Source organism: Poecile atricapillus, chromosome 3 (genome assembly GCF_030490865.1).
Source record: "Poecile atricapillus isolate bPoeAtr1 chromosome 3, bPoeAtr1.hap1, whole genome shotgun sequence".
Lineage (NCBI taxonomy): Eukaryota > Metazoa > Chordata > Aves > Passeriformes > Paridae > Poecile > Poecile atricapillus.
In genome coordinates, this window is record NC_081251.1 from 14,588,721 (window position 1) to 14,612,195 (window position 23,475).

The 23,475-nt window shown below is 40.4% G+C and overlaps 1 protein-coding gene across 5 annotated transcripts in view; it reads left to right on the forward strand.

Annotated features, from left to right (window-relative positions):
* Positions 1 to 7,301: 7,301 nt before the first annotated feature.
* Positions 7,302 to 23,475, forward strand: part of ROCK2 (Rho associated coiled-coil containing protein kinase 2) — a 104,368-nt gene continuing 88,194 nt past the window's right edge. For all 5 annotated transcript variants that reach the window (XM_058833988.1, XM_058833990.1, XM_058833991.1 and 2 more), the window contains exon 1: positions 7,302 to 7,601. In XM_058833988.1, the coding sequence (XP_058689971.1) occupies positions 7,452 to 7,601 (150 nt within the window). In that variant the 5' untranslated portion in view covers positions 7,302 to 7,451. The remainder of the gene's footprint in view (positions 7,602 to 23,475) is intronic.

Genomic DNA, 23,475 nt, shown 5'->3' on the forward strand with positions numbered 1-23,475 from the left:
CCAGCCTCCCCAATTTACCCCATAAGGCATTGCTATCCTACATGAAGTGAGTTCTTTTTAGTTTGGGAACAGCATGATATCCTTCAGAAAGTTTTATTCTCCTACAAAGAATGTAATAATTCCCTAATAATTCCCACTAGCTTCAGCTTTCTCATATCAAAATCTTCGAAGTTTTCTTCCAATTTGGTTGCATTTACCTCTTCTAATACCTTATTTTTTTTATATCCATGTAGTGTTTCATTTTAATATTGTTCCCCATCACCAAAGATTGGGGCAAAATCGAGATCATATCTATGCCAGCCACTACACACAGTCATCCCATTTACTATTTGACAGTCAAGTCTAGAAATAACAATAGTTAAACATATTGTCCATGTTGGATAGAAAAGTTGTATACAGTAACCCTTCCTTCCTTCCTTCCTTCCTTCCTTCCTTCCTTCCTTCCTTCCTTCCTTCCTTCCTTCCTTCCTTCCTTCCTTCCTTCCTTCCTTCCTTCCTTCCTTCCTTCCTTCCTTCCTTCCTTCCTTCCTTCCTTCCTTCCTTCCTTCCTTCCTTCCTTCCTTCCTTCCTTCCTTCCTTCCTTCCTTCCTTCCTTCCTTCCTTCCTTCCTTCCTTCCTTCCTTCCTTCCTTCCTTCCTTCCTTCCTTCCTTCCTTCCTTCCTTCCTTCCTTCCTTCCTTCCTTCCTTCCTTCCTTCCTTCCTTCCTTCCTTCCTTCCTTCCTTCCTTCCTTCCTTCCTTCCTTCCTTCCTTCCTTCCTTCCTTCCTTCCTTCTTCTTTTTCTCCGCACTTCCTTCCGCACTTCCTCTCCCTCCTTCCTCTCCCTCCTTGATTCTGATGTTGTTTAAATACAAAATTATATCATTTCTTAAAGACTGTAAACCATTATATGCAAAGCTATGTCTTCACACATGCACTCACATTCTCATTTGTATCTAACAGCCCCTGCAAGTTCCCAGAGAGGAGCAGGCATAGCAGCAGCTGTAGTTGTTTACACCCTGGTATCATCTGGACTGACTTGGTTTCTCTACAATTAACAGTAGCTAAGTCTTGATGAAAAGCAGACCACAGCAATGACAGTGCTAATGCAGAGACACATAATGTGGGTATTCAGAGACACACACAGAACTTCTGCACTAATCATCTTTTTTTAGCTTGTTCTATCCAAGTCATCTTCTACTGGCATTTTACCCTAATTGCAGGGAGCATTCAGTGACTGGCGTTTTACTGTCATTTTCCAAGCCAGTTCTTGCATACTTATAGCAAAAGGCCAGATCAAAAGGACTGATCAGGTCCCTACAGTGGTTCTTAAACCAAAATCCAAGATGACCAAAAAATACTCAATAGCTGTCTAACTGTGAAGGTCATTATGTTTGCTACCTACCTCTCTGCCTCCGTCCTGCTGAGTGTTTTCACTGAAAGGCTACAGAGCCTTTTCTTCCTGAGATCCCATTTCTTATTAATGCAATTTTCTGCTAATCCATACACCAGCCTGCAAGATTGTCTAGGAACTTTATTTGGAGGTGCAACATGAATTGCCACAGGATGGAGAAAGGAGAACATACATGCGGATTCTTGTTCTGCTAAAGAATTCTGAATCAGATCAAGATGAACATGCTGATTCAGATTATGTCTCATCTAGGAAAACATGGGGCTTTGGCCACATTTCTCATAATTCCCATTCGGTATCCAGTTGGACCCTCTTTCTAACATGTCTGATTCTCCTCAGATTTTCTATAAGGAGCCTATTTCCCCAATTCTGGACTTTGGGTTCCATTTGGAGAAGCTAATGTTTAAATGTTTGATCTTAAATACAGAATAAATTATCAGAAATGCTTTTGTTCTTACAGGTATGTGTTCGCTGGAAGAGATTGTTAGAGGCATGCAAGTGACAGGTCTGAATCAATCCCTAGTCCCCTTGTCAAATTAAAAGGAGGCAGAGACAGCTTTGAGAAATTCTGGCTAGCACTTCCAAAGGACCAGCAGTGTTTTACTCCTGCATATTTCCAATATTTTAACCTTTACGATGTGTCATGTGAGGGAAGTGCTGGAGATTATGCTCACAGCAGAAAGAAGTGCAGTAGAAACCCTCCTCTGCTCCAAGGTACTGTGAGGTATACTGTAAGCCTACTGACAGCATAACAGCAAGGATTTCATAAATCACAGCAGTCTTTCAAACTGCTGTGACTGACACCTATGGGCCACACAGCCCTAAGCTTCACCTAAAAGCACAAAGCAGCAAAGGAATACTCGAGGTCACTTTGTCCTTACTCTTCAAGCTACACTTACTTCAAGTTTTCTCCTGAGACTTAGAGTAGAGAATCTGGCACATCACCATCACATAAGCATTTCAATTAACCTAGATTCACAGCTTTACTTCTGTCTTCCCAATGCATCCAAGAAACTATGAAACTACACAATACAAGCAATGTTATTTAGCTGAGGAGAATTATGTAAGCAATTAAGAGTCAGGCAGAGACCCAGTCCTGTGTTATCAGACACACCCAGGCATTATGCAGCCACTTTTGATTCACACCTCCTTTTCTTGATTCTCTGGTATTTGTGCTTAAGATACTGACTTCAAGACAGCAACAGACAGTACCAGCTACAAGTTCTATATTTATCAGCTATATATGCTATTTGAAAAAATGGGAAGCAGCTACCTGGCATACCTTCAGAGACAAAGGTACATCCCTTCCCAAGCAGAATAGTAGATATAGGCCTTTACCTACAAAGCTTACCAGATGAAGACATTTTCTTTAACGTTTGCTTGATTACTTTGGTTTGCATTTAATTATACAGATGGCTGAGTGGTTTTTAATTTTATAGCTGGCCTGTGCTAGCAATTGATGTGGTAGTGTCAGTCTTACTTAGGCTGGTTTGGAAATGCATGGTGTTTGAAAAGCTGCTTGTAATTTAAAGCCTCTAGTTACAATGCAAGAGATGAATTAAATGAAAGAATGTTAAACAATGTTGGTTGTTTTTTTTGTGGACTTTACATAACTGTACTATTTGTCCCAAGACAACACTGGAATCAGTTTATCAGTGATAAAGATTGTGGCTGACTTTGCAAGTCCTTCAAAAACATAACTCCTATATACACAAATTGTATTGTTTCTTTCTGTCTCTTCATTTACCCAGAATGAAGAAGTTTATTTTTAATCCAGAAAAATATAATTTATTAACCCTTAGGCTGATTGAACACTAGCATGTGAGGAAGGAAAATTAAAACAAACAAACAAAACCCACAATAAACTTATATTCCTTTTCACCCCTATTTTGTATTTATGAATCTAAAAGTAAAGAAACCCCTGTACTAATGGCATAAATCTACATTATTTTCTGGAGGTAGAATGATGATCTTTAGCTACGCCCTCCAAAGTCTCAAGACCTCATTATCTAAAAAATTATTTCTGTCCTATTTCCATCACAACAACTCTGATCCACATCAGTGCAGCATCCTGAGTGACGATAGTTATGCGCCTTTGCCTGTAGCAGTCTGACATGGTTTAATTTTGGCAGCTTTCAAAGACTGTATTTGCTTGGACTATTAACAGGTGTCTTGTCTTTCTTACTCCGTTGTCACAATTTGATTCTTATTTGGGATAGAGTCAATTCATGTTACTGGACAGAGATACTCCATGGTATCACTGGCAACTCATTTAGCTCTTCAATCTGTTCTCCCATATGCAAAACACTAAAATGGACTAGATCCACAAGATGCTAAACCTAAATTTTAGAGACCCTAGCTATTAGGAGAATCAACTCCCCTGTCAGCAATGCTCTTATGTTCTTCAAAGATTTGCAGAGTGGAAGCCTGAAAAGAGGATTTGCAAAAGCCTTACTTAGCAAGCAGCAAGTCCTAAAAGCACAGCCCCTTCTCCTAAAACAAATGTGCACATGGGTAGTTTGTCTTCTTTTGCTTCTTTTGCAATAGTAGTGAAAGCATGCTGGAGGTTCAAAGCTAAATCCCTCTTTTCCCTGAATAGGCTTAAGCCCTATGGAATACCCTGACAGAACAACCTGAAGCTGATGACTTTTAACTAATAAGCCACATTTACCAACTTCTTACAAATCTGCTCCTATAAATGTAGCCAGTTCTGAAAATGGTCAACAGCAAGTTCCCTACTACCTTGGGACACATAAAGCATATTTGGACTGCAGATAACTAAAGAGTTCAGCAGCATTTTAGGGAGCAGACAGACAGATGAACGATACAACTGTGGACTCAGGCTTAAAGCTACAGCAGGTATGCTGGAAGGCTTGGACTTTGCCTTACAAAACATGGTAAATAGCATTTGACATTTCACTGCATGGGACTTCAAAGCTAGCATACACAGTGAGTAGGAACAGTTCTTCCTTAGATGGTCTTTGAAGGAATAGGTGACACCCTGAGAGATTTACACCACTAAAGACAGAAAAGGTAGAACTGTAGAAAGACCACAGAGGGTGGTGTTATTTTTCCTCTAGGGCATGTTAAAACAGTTTTTTTGCAAACACTGAGATAGCGATCTGACTTTCTGAATACTATTTTTGTCACTTAGCCACTTATAACCAGCAATAAATCTTATGCTGCTGATTTTGTTGAGGATTGGTGTCGTACAAAGGAATTTAGCTGACTACCATTGTCAATTTGTCCCTATAATAGAGTAAAACTTGTTTAGTCAGTAAACAGATATGTCCCGAAGGGTGGAAGACTAGATCTATTGGGCAAGAATTTCAAGAAGGCACTGTTTCCACACACTTGCTTTTGAAGTCACAATCACACTTTTTTTCCCATGTAAAAAGGGCTGTTATGCTTATTTAAGATTTTCTTTGTTACCTTTGTTTAGATACCACCCTGAACATCATTAAATCACATAAGCTAAAGATCAGTTTTTATAAAGCTTATAGATTAAAAAAACTGAAGAGAATCACCTTGCCTATAGCCAAGGGGAAACCAAAAGCTTAGATCATCACATTACCTGTGCCCAGCTTCGAGATTATTGAAATCACCCCCAAAATTGCTGTTCACAGTAACAAGCCCCTTAGCACAAGCCCCTTATGGATCACTAGAGACACACTTCTCATGTTTGGTCTGTTGTCCAAACCTATTTTAAATCCTTTAAAAAGGCCAAAACATTTTTGTTGTGCCACTTATAAAAAGTAGGCAATGAATAATCTTTAAATGAAGAAATCATGTTTATTTTAGGTAATTTTGAGTTTTGAATGTTGTTTTGCAAGGCTTTGTAACTTCATGATCCAGCTAGTACCCACATATAGTCCTAGTAGCAACCAAACTCATTGTCACACTTCTTTTATCTTCTAGCAAAGTAAACTGCTCAAGGAGATGATGTGATTTTTTTTTTTTTTTGATGGTGGTGCTGCAGTTAAGCAGATCCTAATCTATTTTGAAGATGAAGTAGTCCTTAGATATAAATAATCAGTGCCTCTCCCAAACAGATTTCACCAATTCCTTCAGGAAACTCACAAGCTCAATGTGGTTCACTGTAAAGCGTGAGTGATAACGCCCAATTTGACTTTTCAAAATATTCATGTGTGTGCGTGTTTCTCTCAGGTTTGAGGATTTTTACTCAGTAGACTGTAAAAGCAGAATCCAATTATAGGGTTTGGGTGGATATTCAGAGCAGACCTTCCCTCAAGTTGGGAGTTGTTCAGCATCAGGGCCCTGACTCAGAATGTCACTGAGAGTGATCTCGTTCAAAGCCATGCAAGTGACTCACATATTTACTTCTCTGACTCGTCTTCCTTTAAAGTTAAAATATTGGGCCACTTTTCTGACATCAGTTCACTGCCATCCAGCTATCAGCTGAAAGTCAACACAGTAAAATGTTAACCTTTCCTCCCTGAGGTCCTGCCACCTCAGCAAATGACACTTCCAGAGTCTGTTGTTCGGCCCAGCAGCCACATCTCAGGTCTGCTGGAACCATAGTTTGGCCACAACCTCACATGCCATTCCATGGGGCATCCCCACCATCCAGCTCCCCACCTCCATCCCTGCAGCCACAGCTCAGTCATCAGGGACACCCTCCCTGCTGTATCCTCTCTTGCCTGGGTGTGATAAACAGCATCCTGTCTCCTCAAAGTACCAGCGAGTGTGGCAAGGTGGCTGTATCCATCTCCAGCACAGTGTGGAATCTCACCTTCCTCAGGGGCCATGAGGCTGGCCTGTGCCTTCCGCAGTACAGCTCCTCACTGCCTAGCTCTCCATCCCCCCTCTCATACATGTAGGATATACACACAGGAGAGGGATGGAGTACCTCTCCTATGAGAGAATTAGCATTGTTTGGCCTGGAAAGGAGAAGGCTTTGGGGTGACCTTATTGTGGGGCCTTTACGTACCTGAAGAGAATTTGTAGAAAAGGTAGGGTAAGACTATTGACAAGAGCATGTAGAGACAAAACAAGGGGAAATAGTTTCAAATTCAAGGAGTGCAGGCTTAGATTATATTGGGGGGGGGGGGGGGGGGGAAGGCCGGAAAATCTTTAGCACGGGGGTGGTGAGGCACTGGAATACATTGCCCACAGAAATTGTGGATGCTCCATCCCCGACGTGGGACGGCCAGGCTGGATGAAGCTGATAAATCTGGCTGAGTGAAAGGTGTCATTGCCCATGGCAGGGGGCTTGGTATTACATGATATTTAAGGTCCTTTTGAACTGCAACCATTCCGTAAATCCCTGATTCATGCCGTGAGAACTGCTGCTCTATCTGAAACGCTGCTCGCCCACCTTCTCAAATGTTTTTCATTTTTTTTCCCGTGTGCTTGACGCCATGGGGGCAGGGTGAGGTCTCATGTGCCAAAACGCACACAGCCCAGTCTCTGAGCGGCTGCCTTGCCCAGGCCCGGCACGGCCCCGCCGAGCTCAGGGCTGCAGCCGGGCGCTGAGCGAGCGCCGAACAATGCCCCGCTCGCAGCGGGGCCTTGTGGGTAGGGGAGGCGGCCTGCGCGGGGCCGGGGAGCGGGAGGCCGGATCGGGCCGGGCCGGGGGTGGGCGGAACGCAGAGAGAGCGGCGAGGGAAAGCCAAGCCGGCGGGGATTGCGGCTCCCGCCCCAGCAGCCGGCGAGCGCTGCAGAAGGAGCCGCACTCTGAGCCCGACCCCGCCGCAGCCGCTCCCCCTTCGCTCTCCGCCTTCCCCCGCCCTCGGAGCGATGTCCCAGCGGAGCGGGCAGTGAGGCGGCGGCCGCCGAGGGACGCCCTGAGCGGGGAGAGGCGGGGGCACGGCGGGAAGCGCTCCGTCCCTCCCTTCCAGCAATCTCCCCTCCCTCTCCCCGGGCCCGGGCGGAGCAGCGGCCGTTTTCCCTCGCCCTTCATGCCCGGGCGGCGGCCACCGGCGGCGCTGCCCTCCGCTCCCGCCTCGCCGCCCCCGCCCTTCCCGGGCTCGCTGCCGCGCTAGGCCCGCCGGGCGGCCCCGCGCAGTGCCCTCCGCGGGCCGGCACTAGGCGGGCCGGAGGATGAGCCAGCAGCCGGCGGGGAAGATGTCGGCGGCTCCCCTGGCGGCCGAGGCGCTGGAGCCGGCGGCGGGGATGCTCGAGGGCCGCCAGAGGAAGCTGGAGTCCATGATCCGCGACCCGCGCTCCCCGGTCAACGTGGAGAGCCTGCTGGTGAGGGGCGGCCGCGCCCGGGGGGAGCGCTCGGCGGGGGAACAAAGGGAGCGCTGCCCTCGCCTCGGGCGAGCGGGAGGGAACGGGAAGGAAGGAAAGGGCTCCCGCGTCCTGAAAGTGCTTTCCTGGGGGAGGACGAAGGATCGTCTCCACGCCCCCGGCCGGGCCACCGGCAGCGGGGAGGTGGCGGGAGCGGCCCTCGCCCCCAGGGCTGTACTGAGCGAGGGGACGGGCACGGCGCTGTGAGAGGAGAGCGAGCGCTCTCCGATTAGCTGCATCTTATTTGGGGGAAAGTGAGAAACGTCCGTGGCGCGATCTGATCCAGGGAGAGGAAGGTGCCTTGTTTTCCCTCCCAGCATCGTTCACACCGTTCGCTTTTGCGCCTCGTAATAACAGTGTGTCCGTCCCCGAAGTACCTGCCTTTGTGTGCGCTGCCGGGCACCCATCGCTCATCCCCTGTGAAACGTGCCCTGGTGAAGCTGAGGTTGCTGTGTGATGTGGAAATAATTCAGGAAAAGGGGACACGCCTAAGGGAGAAATGTAGCTGAGGGGTCCAGTAGGGTCACATTTATTTTTCACTGGGGCAAATTGATTCGTCTGTGTCCTCTTTCAAATATTATTCTTCCGTGTGAGTGTATGAAATACAATTTACTTCAGTGAGTAATCTGTGCCCTCGGGAAGAAGTGTGGAAGAGGTTAGATTTCTCCATTTAACCATCTGAACTATAGAAAGAGACAGATTATTATCGTTATTGCTATCAATGTTGTTATCATTATCAGTATTATATTAATTAGTATTTTAACTGAACTTTAGGGTCCTCAAAACTTGTATTTCCAGTCTACCACAAGATTTCCAATGTGTCCCACTTATGAGGAGCAGAAAAAGGGGGAATACATCCCAGTCCTTCCTAGAGCTGCACTTACACTGTGTCTTTTTTTGTGCTTTCAAATGACTCAGTTCTGTTTGGCCAAAACTACAGGAACTGACTGAACAGAATGTATGCCTGTGCTGTGTGGAGAATATAGGAATTTCCTATAACATCTGAAAAATGTTCTTCCTGAGGCTGTGGTGCTGTGTTACTCCTCAGATGTTCAGAGGCATAATGACACCCATAGTCAATGGAGGGGAGTGGGAAACAGTGTTACATATCCGACTGGATTCAGATAAGTTTTTGCTTAGGCCAAAGCAAAGAGAGCTGCCTCTGGGCTTCGCTCCCAGCATTTTCACTTCGGTATTTTGCTAGGAAAACTTTGACCTGTGGCCAAAAACGAACAGTTAAAAATAGTACAGTCGTTCTGAAAAATGCATTGGGTTAATACTTAACCCCAGTAGACTTTTTCACACTCTGATTTTATACTCAACAGCATGATTCTTTTATTCTCTCACCTCCCATGCCTTGGACATAGATTGAATGCACTAAAATATGTTTATGTTTCTGAAAAGAAATCCTAGCTACAAAATTGAGACTGGGCTGCTTAGAACTTGATTTTTTTGTTTGTTTGTTTTATATGCTAGCAATGTAGACTGCTTCATGTAATACATTGAGAAAACAAACCATGGGAGAGTGTTAGCTGGATTGTAAATGCATAGTTTTTATAGTAAAGGTCATCACTGTTCTCTGCACTCTGTAAGTATTGTTTAAAAAGCTAGCAGCAAGTAAAATATAATGGTAATCAATAAAATTTCCTAGTTTGTGCACTCTACATATCTGTGTATGAAATAATGATCTATTTATTATTCTTATTTAGGAAATTTGCTAGATTTCCTGTAAAAGCGTTTTATTTTGGTCTCTGGTATTGAGCTTGACATTAATTTTGCATTGGTGTGCTGCTAAATAGTCTGAGTATGAAAACATCATATTCATATTGAAAAATACACTTGTTTACTAAACAGTTCATTTTCAGTGTAAATTATCAAAAGTGGAAATGTGTTTTCAGTTAAAAGTAGAAATACAGCAACATGAACTGAGAGTCAGGGAAAGCATCTTAAAAAGACTAGCTGGAATGCCACTATTTCATCCTCCAAAAATAACATAACCAAAACTAAAAATGTGGAATGGAATTCAAAATGGAATTCATTTCCTTACAGTGTAAAAAGTCATAAACAGCTGCTATTCTGTATTTTGTGTGCATGCTTTATTTTTGGGAAACCGTAAAAAGCGAAAAAGTAGCTGTTAATCTATAACACATGGTGTAAATTTGAAAGACATGAGAAGCTGAGGTAATAAGCTGTCTTTCTCTAGATAGCAATTCTACTGTCATCAAGAGATATTTTATTCAGTGGCTCTAAATGAAAAGGCTTTCTTTGTGTACCTTCCTGACCACAGGATGGCTGACCGCATCCATCTGTTTCTTCAGCAAGAGAATCTATGAAGCCAAATACATTGATTGATTATGTTTCTCCCATCCCCCTTATGGGCTCAAGAGAGACTGATACATTTTCTATCAGTAATTTTTGCTATCTTGTGTGCCTTAACACTTGTTATTAATGTCTGTGTTGAGCATAATTATTTGTGTTTGATTAAAGCATATCTTAAAAAAAGACCTATGCATTCTCAGTTCAGAGACATTACAAGATGGAGACCTCTGCATTTAGTTTGTTGTCACAGGCAGTTATGAAGGCAAAAAAAAAAATATCTCAGAAAGCAATCAACCAACCAAAATATGTGGCATGGTTAATAACACCCTTTTTTTGCTGAATAAAAAAAAAAAAACATGAAGGACTTTCTGCTCATTAGCATAGATCAGATGCACAGGCAGCACTTGGTGGGGTTCTTCTGGTTTTGGTCTGATGAAGAGATGAAAAGAGGAATGATAGAACTGTGTATTCGGTGCCATGATAGGTGTCAGCAAAGACATCCACAAAGGGAAGTGGTTATTGCAGCCTCATTGAGGCATTGACTGAGTGCTCCTTCTCTCATTGAATCTTGTTGAAAGCCTGTTGTTAAGTTGCCTATTGTAAGATAAAAAAATTTTGATATTGTCACAGCTTTCTATGGTACAGTGTTACTTTTTGGGCATGTAACAGTGCCTTAGTGGTTATAAAACCTTTTTTTGTGTTACATTTCTGTGACACATTTAGATCATGCAGATTACTTTGTAAAGCTAACATATATTTAATATTTGCTTTTCTGCCGGTTGTGTCATCCACTAATTTAATGAAGTGACATTTTTATGTGTACTGCATGTACATGTGGATGATAGCACTTAATGGCATTTGACCTTTGGTGATCTATAAGAAACCCTTCTATAAATACATTCCTACCGAATAGTTCCAAGTTGACAGCTGAATTTAAGGAGAGCTTAACAGTGCTCAAATACATTTGGGCATTTATGATTTTGCATAGAAGCCCTATCTACAGTATGAACTGAGTTATCTTTGATAGTATTTAATACATATTATCTAGGGGTGTGTTGGTGAATGGCATCTGGTCTAAAACAAGAGCAGATAGGTCACTGTAGGCTGTGTAAAACTAATCCAGACCTTCCGCTTCCTTGCCATGTGTAATTGTATCACTTCAGCACATGCTGAACTCAACTTTCGAGTTGTGTGGTGGTGGTGAACAGCTCTGGTAAATCTTACCATCCTCTTCCTGCAGTGCTTTGCCTGGGCTGGAGCTGCTTTAGTGCAGTTGTCCAGAGAAAGGCGCTGGTGTTTGCCCTTTGACTCACTTGATCAGTGCAAGCGTCAGGATTTTAGTGTTAAGCTTGAAGTTTGACATTACACTGGAGGTGTAAAATGTTGAGTATATTCTGCTTGTTCTGCTATGGTTCTGTCAGCTTTTGAAAGAAGGAGCTCTTCAAACTGTTAATTAGGCAGTGCAGCAGTGAAACTGTGAGCACAGTTCTGGGCTATGCTGGAATGGAAGCATGGTGGGCTGAGAAATGGAGAGATGATTAGCAGGAGAGTGCTCAAGTGTCTCAGAATACACATGCCTTAGAACCTGAGAAACCCAAACCCACAACCAAAACGGAACTAATTTGCCATTTCTTTCTTTTCTTTGAATAAAGCTGACAGGTAAACTGTATATTTGAATATATATATATATATATATATATATATTTTCACAGGCAAACTCTATATTAAATATATATATTTATTCAAACACTAGTTTGAACATGAATAGAAGTTCATCTACATGGATCATTGCCATCAAGACCCTGGAATTTTACTCTTAATGAAAAGTGGATTGGAGATACAGCTGTGACTCCTGTGCTTTCAATAAGGGCATCTGTCCATAAAGATCTCATCAACTGAGTAGATGCCAACCTTGTACCAAGAGTGTTAATTGAGCAGATCACAAGGCTGAGCTCTGTTAATTCAGGGTCTTCAGGTCGTTATGGCTGATACAAGGTATCCCTTAGTAGGATTTTAGCCTTAGGAACTTTCTAAGTACTTCATATTTAATTTGAAACTTGTTTCACTTTCCTGAATTTATTGCCACACATAATTTTGAATCAGTAAGAACAGTCTGTTGTGTTAATTTGAGCCAGCAAGTACCGGGAAGAGATACAAATGTAGCAGTTAGCAGGATCTGATCTAAAATTCATTGCCTTCTAAGTAATTGGAAGACCAGATGATTCTCTGTTCTTGGAGAAATAACCTTTTCTTATTTGTTGTATTTCCTGTGCTGTTATTTCTCTCTTGGTTTCTTAATCTTTCTATAAATGTTCTATTTTTGATCTGTAGTTTTAGAGCATCTACTGCAGAGTTAAAAATTATGATCCTTAAGGAAACAGAATTGTCTTTTGTTCATTGTTCCCCTCTGATGGATTTATATATAGCAGTATAGTTAGCTGGAAAAAGATAGTTCTATTTTTCTGACAGTTTTATGTGTTTTTGTATTCTGTTTTATTCTACACTAGGATTAAAGTGTTTCACTTCTGGTTTGAGAAAGCAAAAAAGAACACTTTGCTCAGCTTCAGGCCTTTTTACTGCTGCACGAGATGCATGGAGATTTTGTGCGTGTGTATTCACAAGAGGCATGTTCACTCCCGATATTTCATCTCTGTTGATCAGATTGCAGAAGGTGTCATTAGTATACTTCAATTGTTCAATCTTTGTAACAACTTAAGAGAAACATAAATGCACCTACACTATCAAATTAGCAGAGGTTTTTTTCCTGCTTTATATGTGCAGGAATAAAAATTCAGGAACTGTTCACTTTTCCAAATATTAGTAGTCTCAGTTTCAGTTGGAATGTGTGCAAATGTTCATTAGAAGATGTTTTTTAAAGTACATTTTCAATTCTAACTAATGGCAGAGCAGTGCCAAAGCATTTGACTCTTTGTCTAGTAATGCAATCCATAACAAAAGCTGCCTAATTTAAAAAGAAGGAAAAATGCTGCCTCAGTAGCCAATCCCCACAGCAATCAGTTGATGATTTCTTGCCAGTATTTGATCTACAGAATATGACTGGAATTGTATCAGTGTCACAGAGGAGTTGACTTCGGATTTAAAGATGAAAATGATTGAAATTTGCTAATAAAATTTTTCACAATGAAAGGTATAAAAAATTAAATCTGTGTATTTTTATAACTCATAAGCATATGGGGGGGTTTTGGGGGGAAGAATGCTATATTGTTTCCAAGGTTTCTTGGAAATTCTTTTTTTCTTGGTATATCCCATTGATTAAGAACAAGAATACGATGTTTATATTGGCAGACTTGGCTAGTAATGAACTTATTTTAATGAGCTGTTAGCAATGTAAACACAAGGTTGAATGTAGTGCTCAGTTCCCCAGCCATACCTACTGTGTGTGATGCTCCTGCAGCAGTGCAGTGTCCAAACAGCCCCACGTTGCCTGGAGAGCATCCCTGTGCCTGGCCATGCACCACAGCTGCCTGAGCACAGGTGAAGCATCACCTGCATCCTTCACTGGCAACATTATGTTCATTACCTACTAACAGAGTTTTAAGACTGTGTGCTTAAGTCAGTGGTTGGGCCCCTAATGTGCAAAGGAGTTGGAATATTTGGAAATTGTGATTTTGTGAATTTTGTTCAGATTTCACTATGTTGGAGAGTCTCAGTCTGTAGCAGGTGCTTTATGTGGTATGGACTTAGCTTTTTCTCTGTGTTTGTCTGCTACTGTTAAAGCTATTGAGAGAGGGGCCTTATTTGTCTGTGAGGTATGGAGTTTTGTTGTTGAATGGACATGTATTTCTTCAGTGTCATGTGAAACATGCCTCCTGTTCAGTCTCTGCTTCATTTGTTCTAGGGTGCAGAAGGTGGTAGACATGAGAAGAAAAACAATCTGGATGCCACATACAGTGGGGTTTTGATTATGCTTGTCTTTAATTTTATTTTACAGTTCATGTAGAATGACTTACCTAGGTCATATCTTTTGCAAAAAGTAGCCAGTCACATACTTTGTGTTTTCTGTGTGCCCAGATGGAGACTAATGATTAGTGTTCAGCATTGTTACTTTAATTCCATAGTCATTTCATCATTCTTTTTTTTTTTTTTTTTAGGATAGTGTTGTTCAGGTGGTACAGAGAATTAAAAAAAAATGGTATGCAGGAGGGTCAAACCCTAATGTACTGCTATCACTTTATGGCTTCAGACAAATCTTACTTCATTTCCAGCTATATGAAATGGAGATGATGAAGTTTTATTTTTGAGATGTACTGAAGAATAATTTAATATTTAGAATAGACTTACACGATTAAAAAACATGATCACAAAAAAGCTATGCCCAAGTGTTTAGGTCCAAACCTTAAGGATTCATGTAATCAGGTGATTTCTCTATTGCCTTTTGACTGTTCTAGATCATGGGTACTGACTTTATTAGTCTGTATTTAAAGTACAGAATTACAGGATCCTACATAAAGGAAGATAAAGCTTGGATGACTCATCCAAACACAAGAATTTTCTCATACTTTTCTTCAGGAGAAAATGAAGAGGAGGTCACACACAGGCATGAAAGTAGGCTTGAACATCTATGAAAGAAGAAAAGTTAAGCTTTAGCAAATACTCCTATTTTTTTTTAAATTTCAAAACACATAATGTTGACTGTTACTGTCACCAAATAAATAAATAACTAGAAGAAAAAAATGCTTGAGTTCCACACTTTCTTCCATTGCTATTTAAAGTTTAACTAAAATCTTGATTACTATTTAAAGGCTGTAATGCATCATTGTTCTTTGTCCATGTCTCTGCTATTATAGGTAGCCGTCCAAAGTCTATAGCTTAATTGTTGATTAAATATCAAACATAGTTCTCTCAACAGCATAAATTTGCCCTAGTATAGAATACATAGAGAGAAGGATCTTCAGGTGTTCTTTGGGAATTCCTTTTTATTGAATAAGCCCTGAATTTGGAAATCTGCTTGCATTTGTTGCTACTGTACAACTTGATTGACCCTCTTTGTTTTTCTTTTGTTTGAAATGAAGAGCGCTGCATTCATTAATTCAGTGCTGTGTATGTGCATACTTTTAAAGATATTATGCTCTAGAAACAGTAATAGCACAGGTGTTCGTTGAGGGGTACACAAACGTTTGGCTTGCCTATGCTATGAAAATGTTCTATTTCATACAGAAAATAGTTTTAAACTGGTTTTCCTTGTTTCTGAAAGTAGTTTATTCTAGTCCGTTTTCAGTTTAGTGCTGATTATATTAAGTGCAAGATTAAGGAGACAAGCCTTGTCATTTGTTGCATGTTTAGGACACAGATTTTTATTTGTAAGTGACTTTTAGAACCTTATATAGGGAAGGCTATATTATAATAGTCTTATAAAATGTGCAGCTAAAGTCATTGGAAGCAAGCTGCAGTAAATAAATAAAAGATCTTACGGGGTTACTTAATATTGGTTGCACCCCTTCTTGCACTATTTTATAACTGTGCCTGACTTCTGAATTAGGGGGTTTTTGTGGGATTTTAAACTTTTGTGATAAAATAACCATGAAGTCTCTCAAATTAGGAATAGAATTATTCCTTCTAACAGTTAAGGAAAATGGAGAAGAGCGGGAAATGATACCACGTTGGAAGGGAGCTGGGAGTTGGTTTAGGGAGTAATGAAAACCTTTCCAATGCCAGGGGTATGCATGCATGTTCTGTTTCCTTTAGGGAACATCTCGGGACCTCCTCCTCCAACAATAAAAGTTAGCCCAATTATTAAGCTATAGTTTTTATTTCTTGGACTGTTCAATTTAATGACCTCTTTAGAGTGTATAAACCTGGATTATAAAATATGCCCCCTCCCCCCATTTATTTTATGTTCTTTTATACGAAAAGTGACTGGGAACTGCTTGAATTACTCATCTGGCAAGGAGGTACGGACAATTTATTACTGTATTGCAGCTGCTGCTATTAATTTAAACATTATTCTATGTTAATTTTATTTCTCTGTGAGTACAAAATAATAATTCTGTTAAACTTGAGACTTGTATCCATGCTGGTATTGCAAGTACCTGAACTGAGCTATAGATCTGATAGGGAAAGCTGAAAATAGCTGTACTTTCAAAAAAAAAAAAAAGAATCCTGTTACTAAATTGTTAGGTTTTGTAAAGCCATTTTTAAAAATTGTTTTCAAGTTAGTTTTTTCAGTATTAGTTTAATTATCTGGAACATGCTTCTTTTTTTTAAGTTATTTTCCTTATTCCCCACTCATCATCTTTCCAGAACTGAACGATTTGTCTTGACTTTGCAAATGTGGCATTATTGCCAGTGATGGTGGGAAGCAGCAGAACTCCACTGTCAGAATTCTGCTGGTAAAACCTGAATGTAACAGAAAATGAGGCAGCCTGTACATTGTTTTGTATGCATGTAGTATTCTGTGTCAGGAATATTTTAAGCTTGTATTAAAAGATAAATAGTAAATACAATAATATAAGCTACATCTCCTGAAAAAATATTATGTTGGCAATTCCTTTTAATCATAGATATCTAGCTAGTTCTATGTTTTAGAAATTATTTCTGCTGGGATTATGAAGAAAACCTCTAAATATGGACACTATGATGAAGAGTGGTTCTTGTGCGTAGAAGCCTGAAACAGTAGCACCATGAGGTGTGAATCATTTCATCTATTTTAATGGTTGGCTGCCTCTGAAGAAAGGCAGTTTAAGTGTCAAAATAAACTATTTCAGTGCTCTCATTTTTTTAGAAGAAATAACAGTATTTGTTCCCACATGTGCCTTGCAGTGTTTCTCAAGTGCCAGAAGTCCCAAATGTCCCCTCTCTACCTGTGAAAACATCTTTGGCAAATTTTGACAGATATAAAGTGGAAAACGTAACTTAAAAATGCTGTAAGGTCTGACATTGTTCATTATTTAAAAAGCTCCTGGCTTTATTTTATATGACTCTACTGCAGAACTTCACTGAACCAGAAAATCAGAGACAGCATTGAGCCTAACTGTGAAGCTTATTTTTATGTTTTCTACATAGAATGGACTGTTTTGGTTATGCCATATTGCTGAAAGAATGTTTGATATAGGTTGGGTAAAAGTACATATGGTGATATGGTATTCATGTTTTGAAATCACACTGTCTAAATTTATGAGGGAAGATGTACAGTGTGTCTTACAGACAGATGGGAATTAATAAAATTGCAGTATATTTGCAATACAAATTCTTTGTTAAATCGAACCCAAGTGAATGTACAGTGAAGTTATTTCTATTTTATCAATGTTTTACATCAAATGGATGCTGAATGTCACAGGGGAGAGGAATGTCTGTTTTGCCTTTTTGGAGTATGCAGGATGCATGACTGAAGAAAAGTCTTAGGTACATTTTAGTCTAAGGCAGAACTTTTTAGTTCCATTTTGATTTCAAGCTTATTTTCTAGAGTTTATCAGAAGAGGCTGCCAAGTAATTTGACTCCTTTCTTGGCATACAGGAATTGTTCTTGGGTTTATACACAGACTAAATTTCTGAATTGTGGAATCTGTATTGGTTTTACTGCCATTGTGCCTTGATTTTTTTTCTCATGTGTGAAATCTTAGCATTGTTGCATCAGTTGTCCTCTAAAATGGAAGTGGAGGAGAAACAAATGTGCTTGAAGTATTTATATCATAGGGTCACTGATGCTAAAAGCATATATGGATTGTGAGAGAAGCATAACATTTTTATCTTCTTTGTGTTTGATTGCATGTAAAAAAAGTAATGAAACAGTCATTATTGTGGCAAAATATCTCTGTCACCTGTCATTTTGTATCTAGTAAAAGTAACTCAGACCGTGGTAGGGCTCTCTCCTGTAGCTGGTGTGGTATAGCTCTGTCCCTAGTGAGAAGTTCCTGGCCCAAGGTTGTCCAAAAGCATCACCATGGTTACAGCAGTGGGACTGGAGGCCTCAAACAGAGGTTCAGTTGCTGCTGTTGTTTCACAAAAGGATTCACAGAATACTCTTTCAACTCAGAATATTCTGTGTATCCTTCTGTGAATCTGTGATTTAAGTCAAAACCAGCAGAATAATCAGCAATTTAGGCTTAAAATGAACCTTGCCAGTGCTCAGAGTGAATGATGGTTTCCAAGGCCACATCTGTAGCAGCAAGTGAAGCAAGAGCAGCACTGATTATCTCGTGTTATTCCTGAATTAGTTCTGAAAATGCTGGTCTTTGAGTAAATGAACATATCCCTACTCAATAATCAATGTTTTTGTATGTCTGAACTCCTTTTGATGGTGAGGTGTATGTAGCTAGTTGCCTGCACATTTTCTGAGTAAGGTAGTAAGGAATGACAAGAAACTCAGATAATTTAGGGACCCAGTTTTGTCTAGAATGATGTGAAACACCAGGGTCATGCTCTTACCTACTCAATGTGCAGTAAAGCTGTTAAATTGTTTTTTGTTGATACAAGGACTTTGGATCCCCGGATTTAAATTCTGCTTTAGTAGAGAGTTAGTAGTGATCTCTGCTTGCTGTTGGGTAGTGCCACGCTGTTGTGACTGTCCTGTTTCTGGTTAGGTCATGGTTGCGTGCTGTTCACCTGCCTATATTCATATAGGATATGTTCAGAAATACTCTTACAAGAGACCTGTGTAAATTTGTTTTCTTCCCCACAATCTTTAGCCAAGTGCATACACTTCTTCTGACCTTAATGGTCTTGATGCATGAGTTTTTCCTTCAAATGTAAAAAATGTGATTCCTTGAGGAAGCAGCTGATGCAGGTGGCTCTTGTGGGGACTAATCTGATCAGGTCTTAGGCAAATATTTTCTTGCCTTTCCATATAAGAATCATTTGTTGCCAAAGCTGAAGGAAAGTTCTGGAAACATCTCATTATTGTCTGTGGGAAAACTGTTTTCCACTTATAAAACCATGAGGAATTAGAAATCTATTTTCTATTTGGCTTTGCTTTCCCAAGTAAATTAGCATATTTGCTTAGCCCTGAATTTCTTGTCATATTTTTATTTAAAAGTTGTGGGTTTTTTTAATTCTTTGCATTTCAAAGATATACTTGTCCAAAAAAAGGGAAAATTATTATGGTGGAATAAACACAAGTTAAATAAACTGAAAAATATTGTTTTATTTTAAAAATCTCTTTTTGCTACTGTAATCTCAGCTGATATTTTTAATATCAGTTTGTAAACAAATTCTGATAGAGTTTTAATTTAACTGTCTCAGTGAAGGAAGTCCTGCATATCTTCTGTTAAATAACAAGGTGAAAAGGCAGGATTTCATTGCCTGCATATATGAAGATACCACTACCTTGCAGAGCTATTATCAATTGGAAAGAATATTTTATATCTGGTTCAAGTTTTACAGTGCCCAGCAGCCTTTGCTTGTAATAACTTTACTTTGAAAAGGCTGTGAAATAGTCCTACCATTCTGAAGATACAGCATACTTCATTGTCACATTGAGACCAAACTTCCTGAGGATGTGGGTTCTTTTGTGACTATCTCTATCAGCCATAGACAAAGATGTTAGAATGTCTGTGAGGGATGAGGGAAGCCTAAAAATGCTGTAGGATGCTGTAGCTGTTTCTGAATTCCTTCTAAGATGCAGAAAGAGATGAGATTTTGCAGACACAAACTTAGTAAAAATATGTGAGTTCCATGCTTGGGTCAGATAACTCTGGTCTGTAATGTGGATGTAAATGCAGCAGTAATTAAGACAAGCTAATATTCTCAGGTAGTCTGTAATGCTCTGAAGGAAGATACAACAGAGAGGATGGCCCTGTTATTTCAGAAAAGGTGGGCACAGCAGAAGACAGATGTGTTCTCAGATATATATGCAATAATTGTTATTAATGTCAGCAACTTACCTTTTTTGCCTTAGGACTAGAACATTTAGAAGAGGAATAGACATGGACTATTCTTTTGGTCATCTTGATAATTCGAATAAGGTTTTCTGGGTTTTTCTTTATGGTCTAGATTTTTTTTTTTAAGGTTTTGTATATTTTTTTGTATTTCCATCATTAAGGGTAGTACCAATCAAATCTTTATATATTTAAAAAAATACATCTGTCTTGGAAGAATTTGTAAATGAACCAATAAAATTGTAGTGTTTAGATGAAGATACCAACCAGCTTTTAATGTTAGAACCAGAAATGTTCAGAAATCTGAAGAAAAGAGATGTTTTCCAGTATGAGAAACTAAGCTTCATTGATCTCAGAAACCCCTGTTTTTCTCCTTTAATAACTATATGAATCAATTTAAAAACACATGGCTAAGACAAATAGTTTCACTATCAGAAGCACTAGCTCCACCCAGTTCCCTGAGGCACCACCTTGGTGGTGGCACAATATTTGTGCTGGTGTGTTGTGAATTGCTTTGAGTACCTAACCTGGATTAAAACTAGCCTGAATCATTTTCTCAGCTAATCCTGGCACATTTGCAGAATGATCACCAACAAGTGATTAACAAATTTATCAAGGACAAGTGCTGGATTCTGTACTTGGATGGTGCAACCCCAGTTTCATGTATAGACAGGGGAATGAGGTGCTGGAGAGCAGTGCTGTGAAAAGGGTCCTGAGGGTCCTGGTCACTGGCAAGTTGAACAGGAGCCAGCAGTGCCCTGGCAGCCAGGAGGGCCAACCCTGTCCTGGGGGCATCAGCCCCAGCATCACCAGCTGGACCAGGGAGGGGATTGTCCTGCTCTGCTCTGAGCTGGGGCAGCCTCACCTCCAGTGCTGGGGCAGTTTGGGTGTCACAGTGTAAGAAGGACATTAAACCATGGGAGAGTGCTCAAAGGAGGATAATAAAGGTGGTGAAGGGTCCTGAGGGGAAGCCATGTGAGGAGTGACTGAGGTCACTTGGTCTGTTCAGCCTGGAGGAGACTGAGGGGAGACCTCACTGCAGTTACAGCTTCCTCGTGAGGGGGAGAGGAGCAGACACCAATCTTTTCACTCTCAAGGCCTGTGGAAGACTTAAGGAAGCAGCATGAAGCTGAGTCAGGGGTGGCTTAGGAAAAGGTTCTTCCCCCAGAGGGTGGTTGGACACTGGAACAGGCTTGCCAGGGAAGTGGTCACAGCACCAGCCTGACAGAGCTCAAGGAGAATTTGAACAATCCTCTCAGCGCATGGTGGATTTTTTGGGGTGTCCTTTGCAGGGCCTGAAGTTGGACTCAGTGATCCTTGTGGGTCTCTTCCAACTCAGTATGCTCTATGAGTCTACAAACTATAACAATAACATAAAAATCTCCAAACAACTCACAATCCTGAATCTCTCCAAAGGAAATAAAAAAATCTACAGCATATCTCCGTTCTTCAAAGAGCTATGTTCTAAGTGGATGGTGCGTTTATTGATTAAAGTATGCAGCCTACTTTTTCTTAACGCAGGCCATCATCTGCATGTCCTACCACAGTGTTGGTAATGAAACTTCAAAGAGTGTGGGGCCAAGAAAGAAATTTTGTATACTGCTCTGCAAATACTGTAGCTTCATTCAGATTGCAGAGAACTTCAGTTCAGCTAGAACATGCTAATATAAATTTAGGAGAAAAGAGAATGAGAATAAAAGAATGAAATAAATTCTGCTATCACATTCAAGGGCAATATCACACTGTCTTACTAGTCTGTGTACAGAGAAAATTGTAGAAACTGGAAAGGTTTTCTTTTCCAAAAAAACTAGTAAAAGGTCAATTCCTATTAGTACTTGCCTGTGTATAAATTCAGGTAATTTGAACAGATGTTTTTGTGCTTTAGTCTATTGCTTTAATCTGTTCTTTTAGGAAAAAGCAGGAATCTGTGAGTAAACATGGTTGTTTTAAAGATAAATACTGGCTCATATTTTCTTCTGGAAACAGTGGAATCCATCAACATAATAAATGCCAAAATGACTAATTTCAGTCATTAGCTGCCAGTGATCAGCTAAAAGTTGTTTTTAGTGCCATGTTATTATTGCTCCATCTTCAATGTGTAAGTTCTGTTACACCGGCACAAAGCAGACTGATACCACTGCAGCCTGCTTTGATACCTGATTGAAATAAATGATATAAATAGTAATTTGACCTTACACTTACACAGTTTTCTGATTTTATACTCTTTCATCAGGGCAACATCATCAGCTGCATCAGTAGTGTTAGTATTGAGACAAGGTTGTTTAAAGAAAAAAGGTTTTTGATGGAGAGGTGGGTATATTTGTAATAGACAAAATTATTCTTAAGGTTCAGAAAATACATATTTAATTTATAGTTGGTAAAAGAAAGAAGTATTTTTAATGATGGGTACCATTTACAAATTAAGGAAATAGCTGATTATTGATGTATCATTTTCAGTACTGATTACAAAATTCTTCCAGAATTACAGAACAGTTTGACTTGTAAGGGACTTAAAATCACGTAGTTTCAACCCCCCTGCCATGGGCAGGGACATTTTCCACTAAACCAGATTGATAAAAGCCCCATCCAAACTGACCTGGAACGTTTCCAGAGACGAGGCATCCACAACCTCTCTGGACAACCAATGTTTCACCTTTCTCACTGTAAAGAATTTCTCCTTATGTCCATTATAAATCTACCATCTCTGAATTTAAAAATGTTACCCTTTGTCCTGTCACTACAGATGCTGTTAAAAGATCTGTCTTTCCAATTAGCCCCCTTTAAGTATTGAAAGGTCGCAGTAAGGTCTCCTTGAAGCCTCTTCTCCAGGCTGAACAAAACCAATTCTCCCAGCCTTTCCTCATAGCAGAGGTGCTCCATCCCTCTGATAATCTCGGTGGCCTCCTCTGGACTCACTCCAACAGCTCCATGTCCTTCCTGTGCTGGGACCCCAGGGCTGGATGCAGCCCTGCAGGTGGGGTCTCACCAGGGCAGAGCAGAGGGGCAGAATCCCCTCCCTCTCCTGCTGCCCACGCTGCTTTGGGTGCAGCCCAGGGCACATTTGGCTTTCTCACCTGCAAGGGCACATGGCTGGGTCATGTCCAGCCCCTCATCCACAGCACCCCAAAGTTCTTCTGTTCTCAATTCCTTCAGCCCCAGGTCTGCCTGAATTGCCCCAGCCCATGTCCTTGACTTGACACTTGGCCTTGTTTAACTTCATAAGGTTCGCATGAAGAAGCAGGCCAATAGTTTTACTGCAGTACCTGGAATTGGTATTCTTGATTTTTTTGCCTGAAAATGTTAGAAAACTGTGTCAAATGCAATTTATGGAGAGAAAAACCACTTGCAGTGTCACCACAATCAGTTTTACATTCAATTTGTTTCCGATTTGTAGCTTGATATTAAACAATTCAGAGCTCTGTTTTGGTAACAAAACAGATTGAGGGTTGTAAAATAATTTTTTTTTTTCACCATTAGAGTGCAGGAACCACGACAGGATGAATTTCTGTAGATACTGAATCTCCTGGTCAGATAAGCTAAAGGCAGTTTTCTTCCAGACAGATGGGAATCCCAGGGAATAACATTGGCCAAATATTTTCATATAATTTCCTTTTTTTGACAGCACTAATGTCAAAAATCAAATACAGCTCATCAAAAATCTGTATTGTTATACTTGTTCAGAT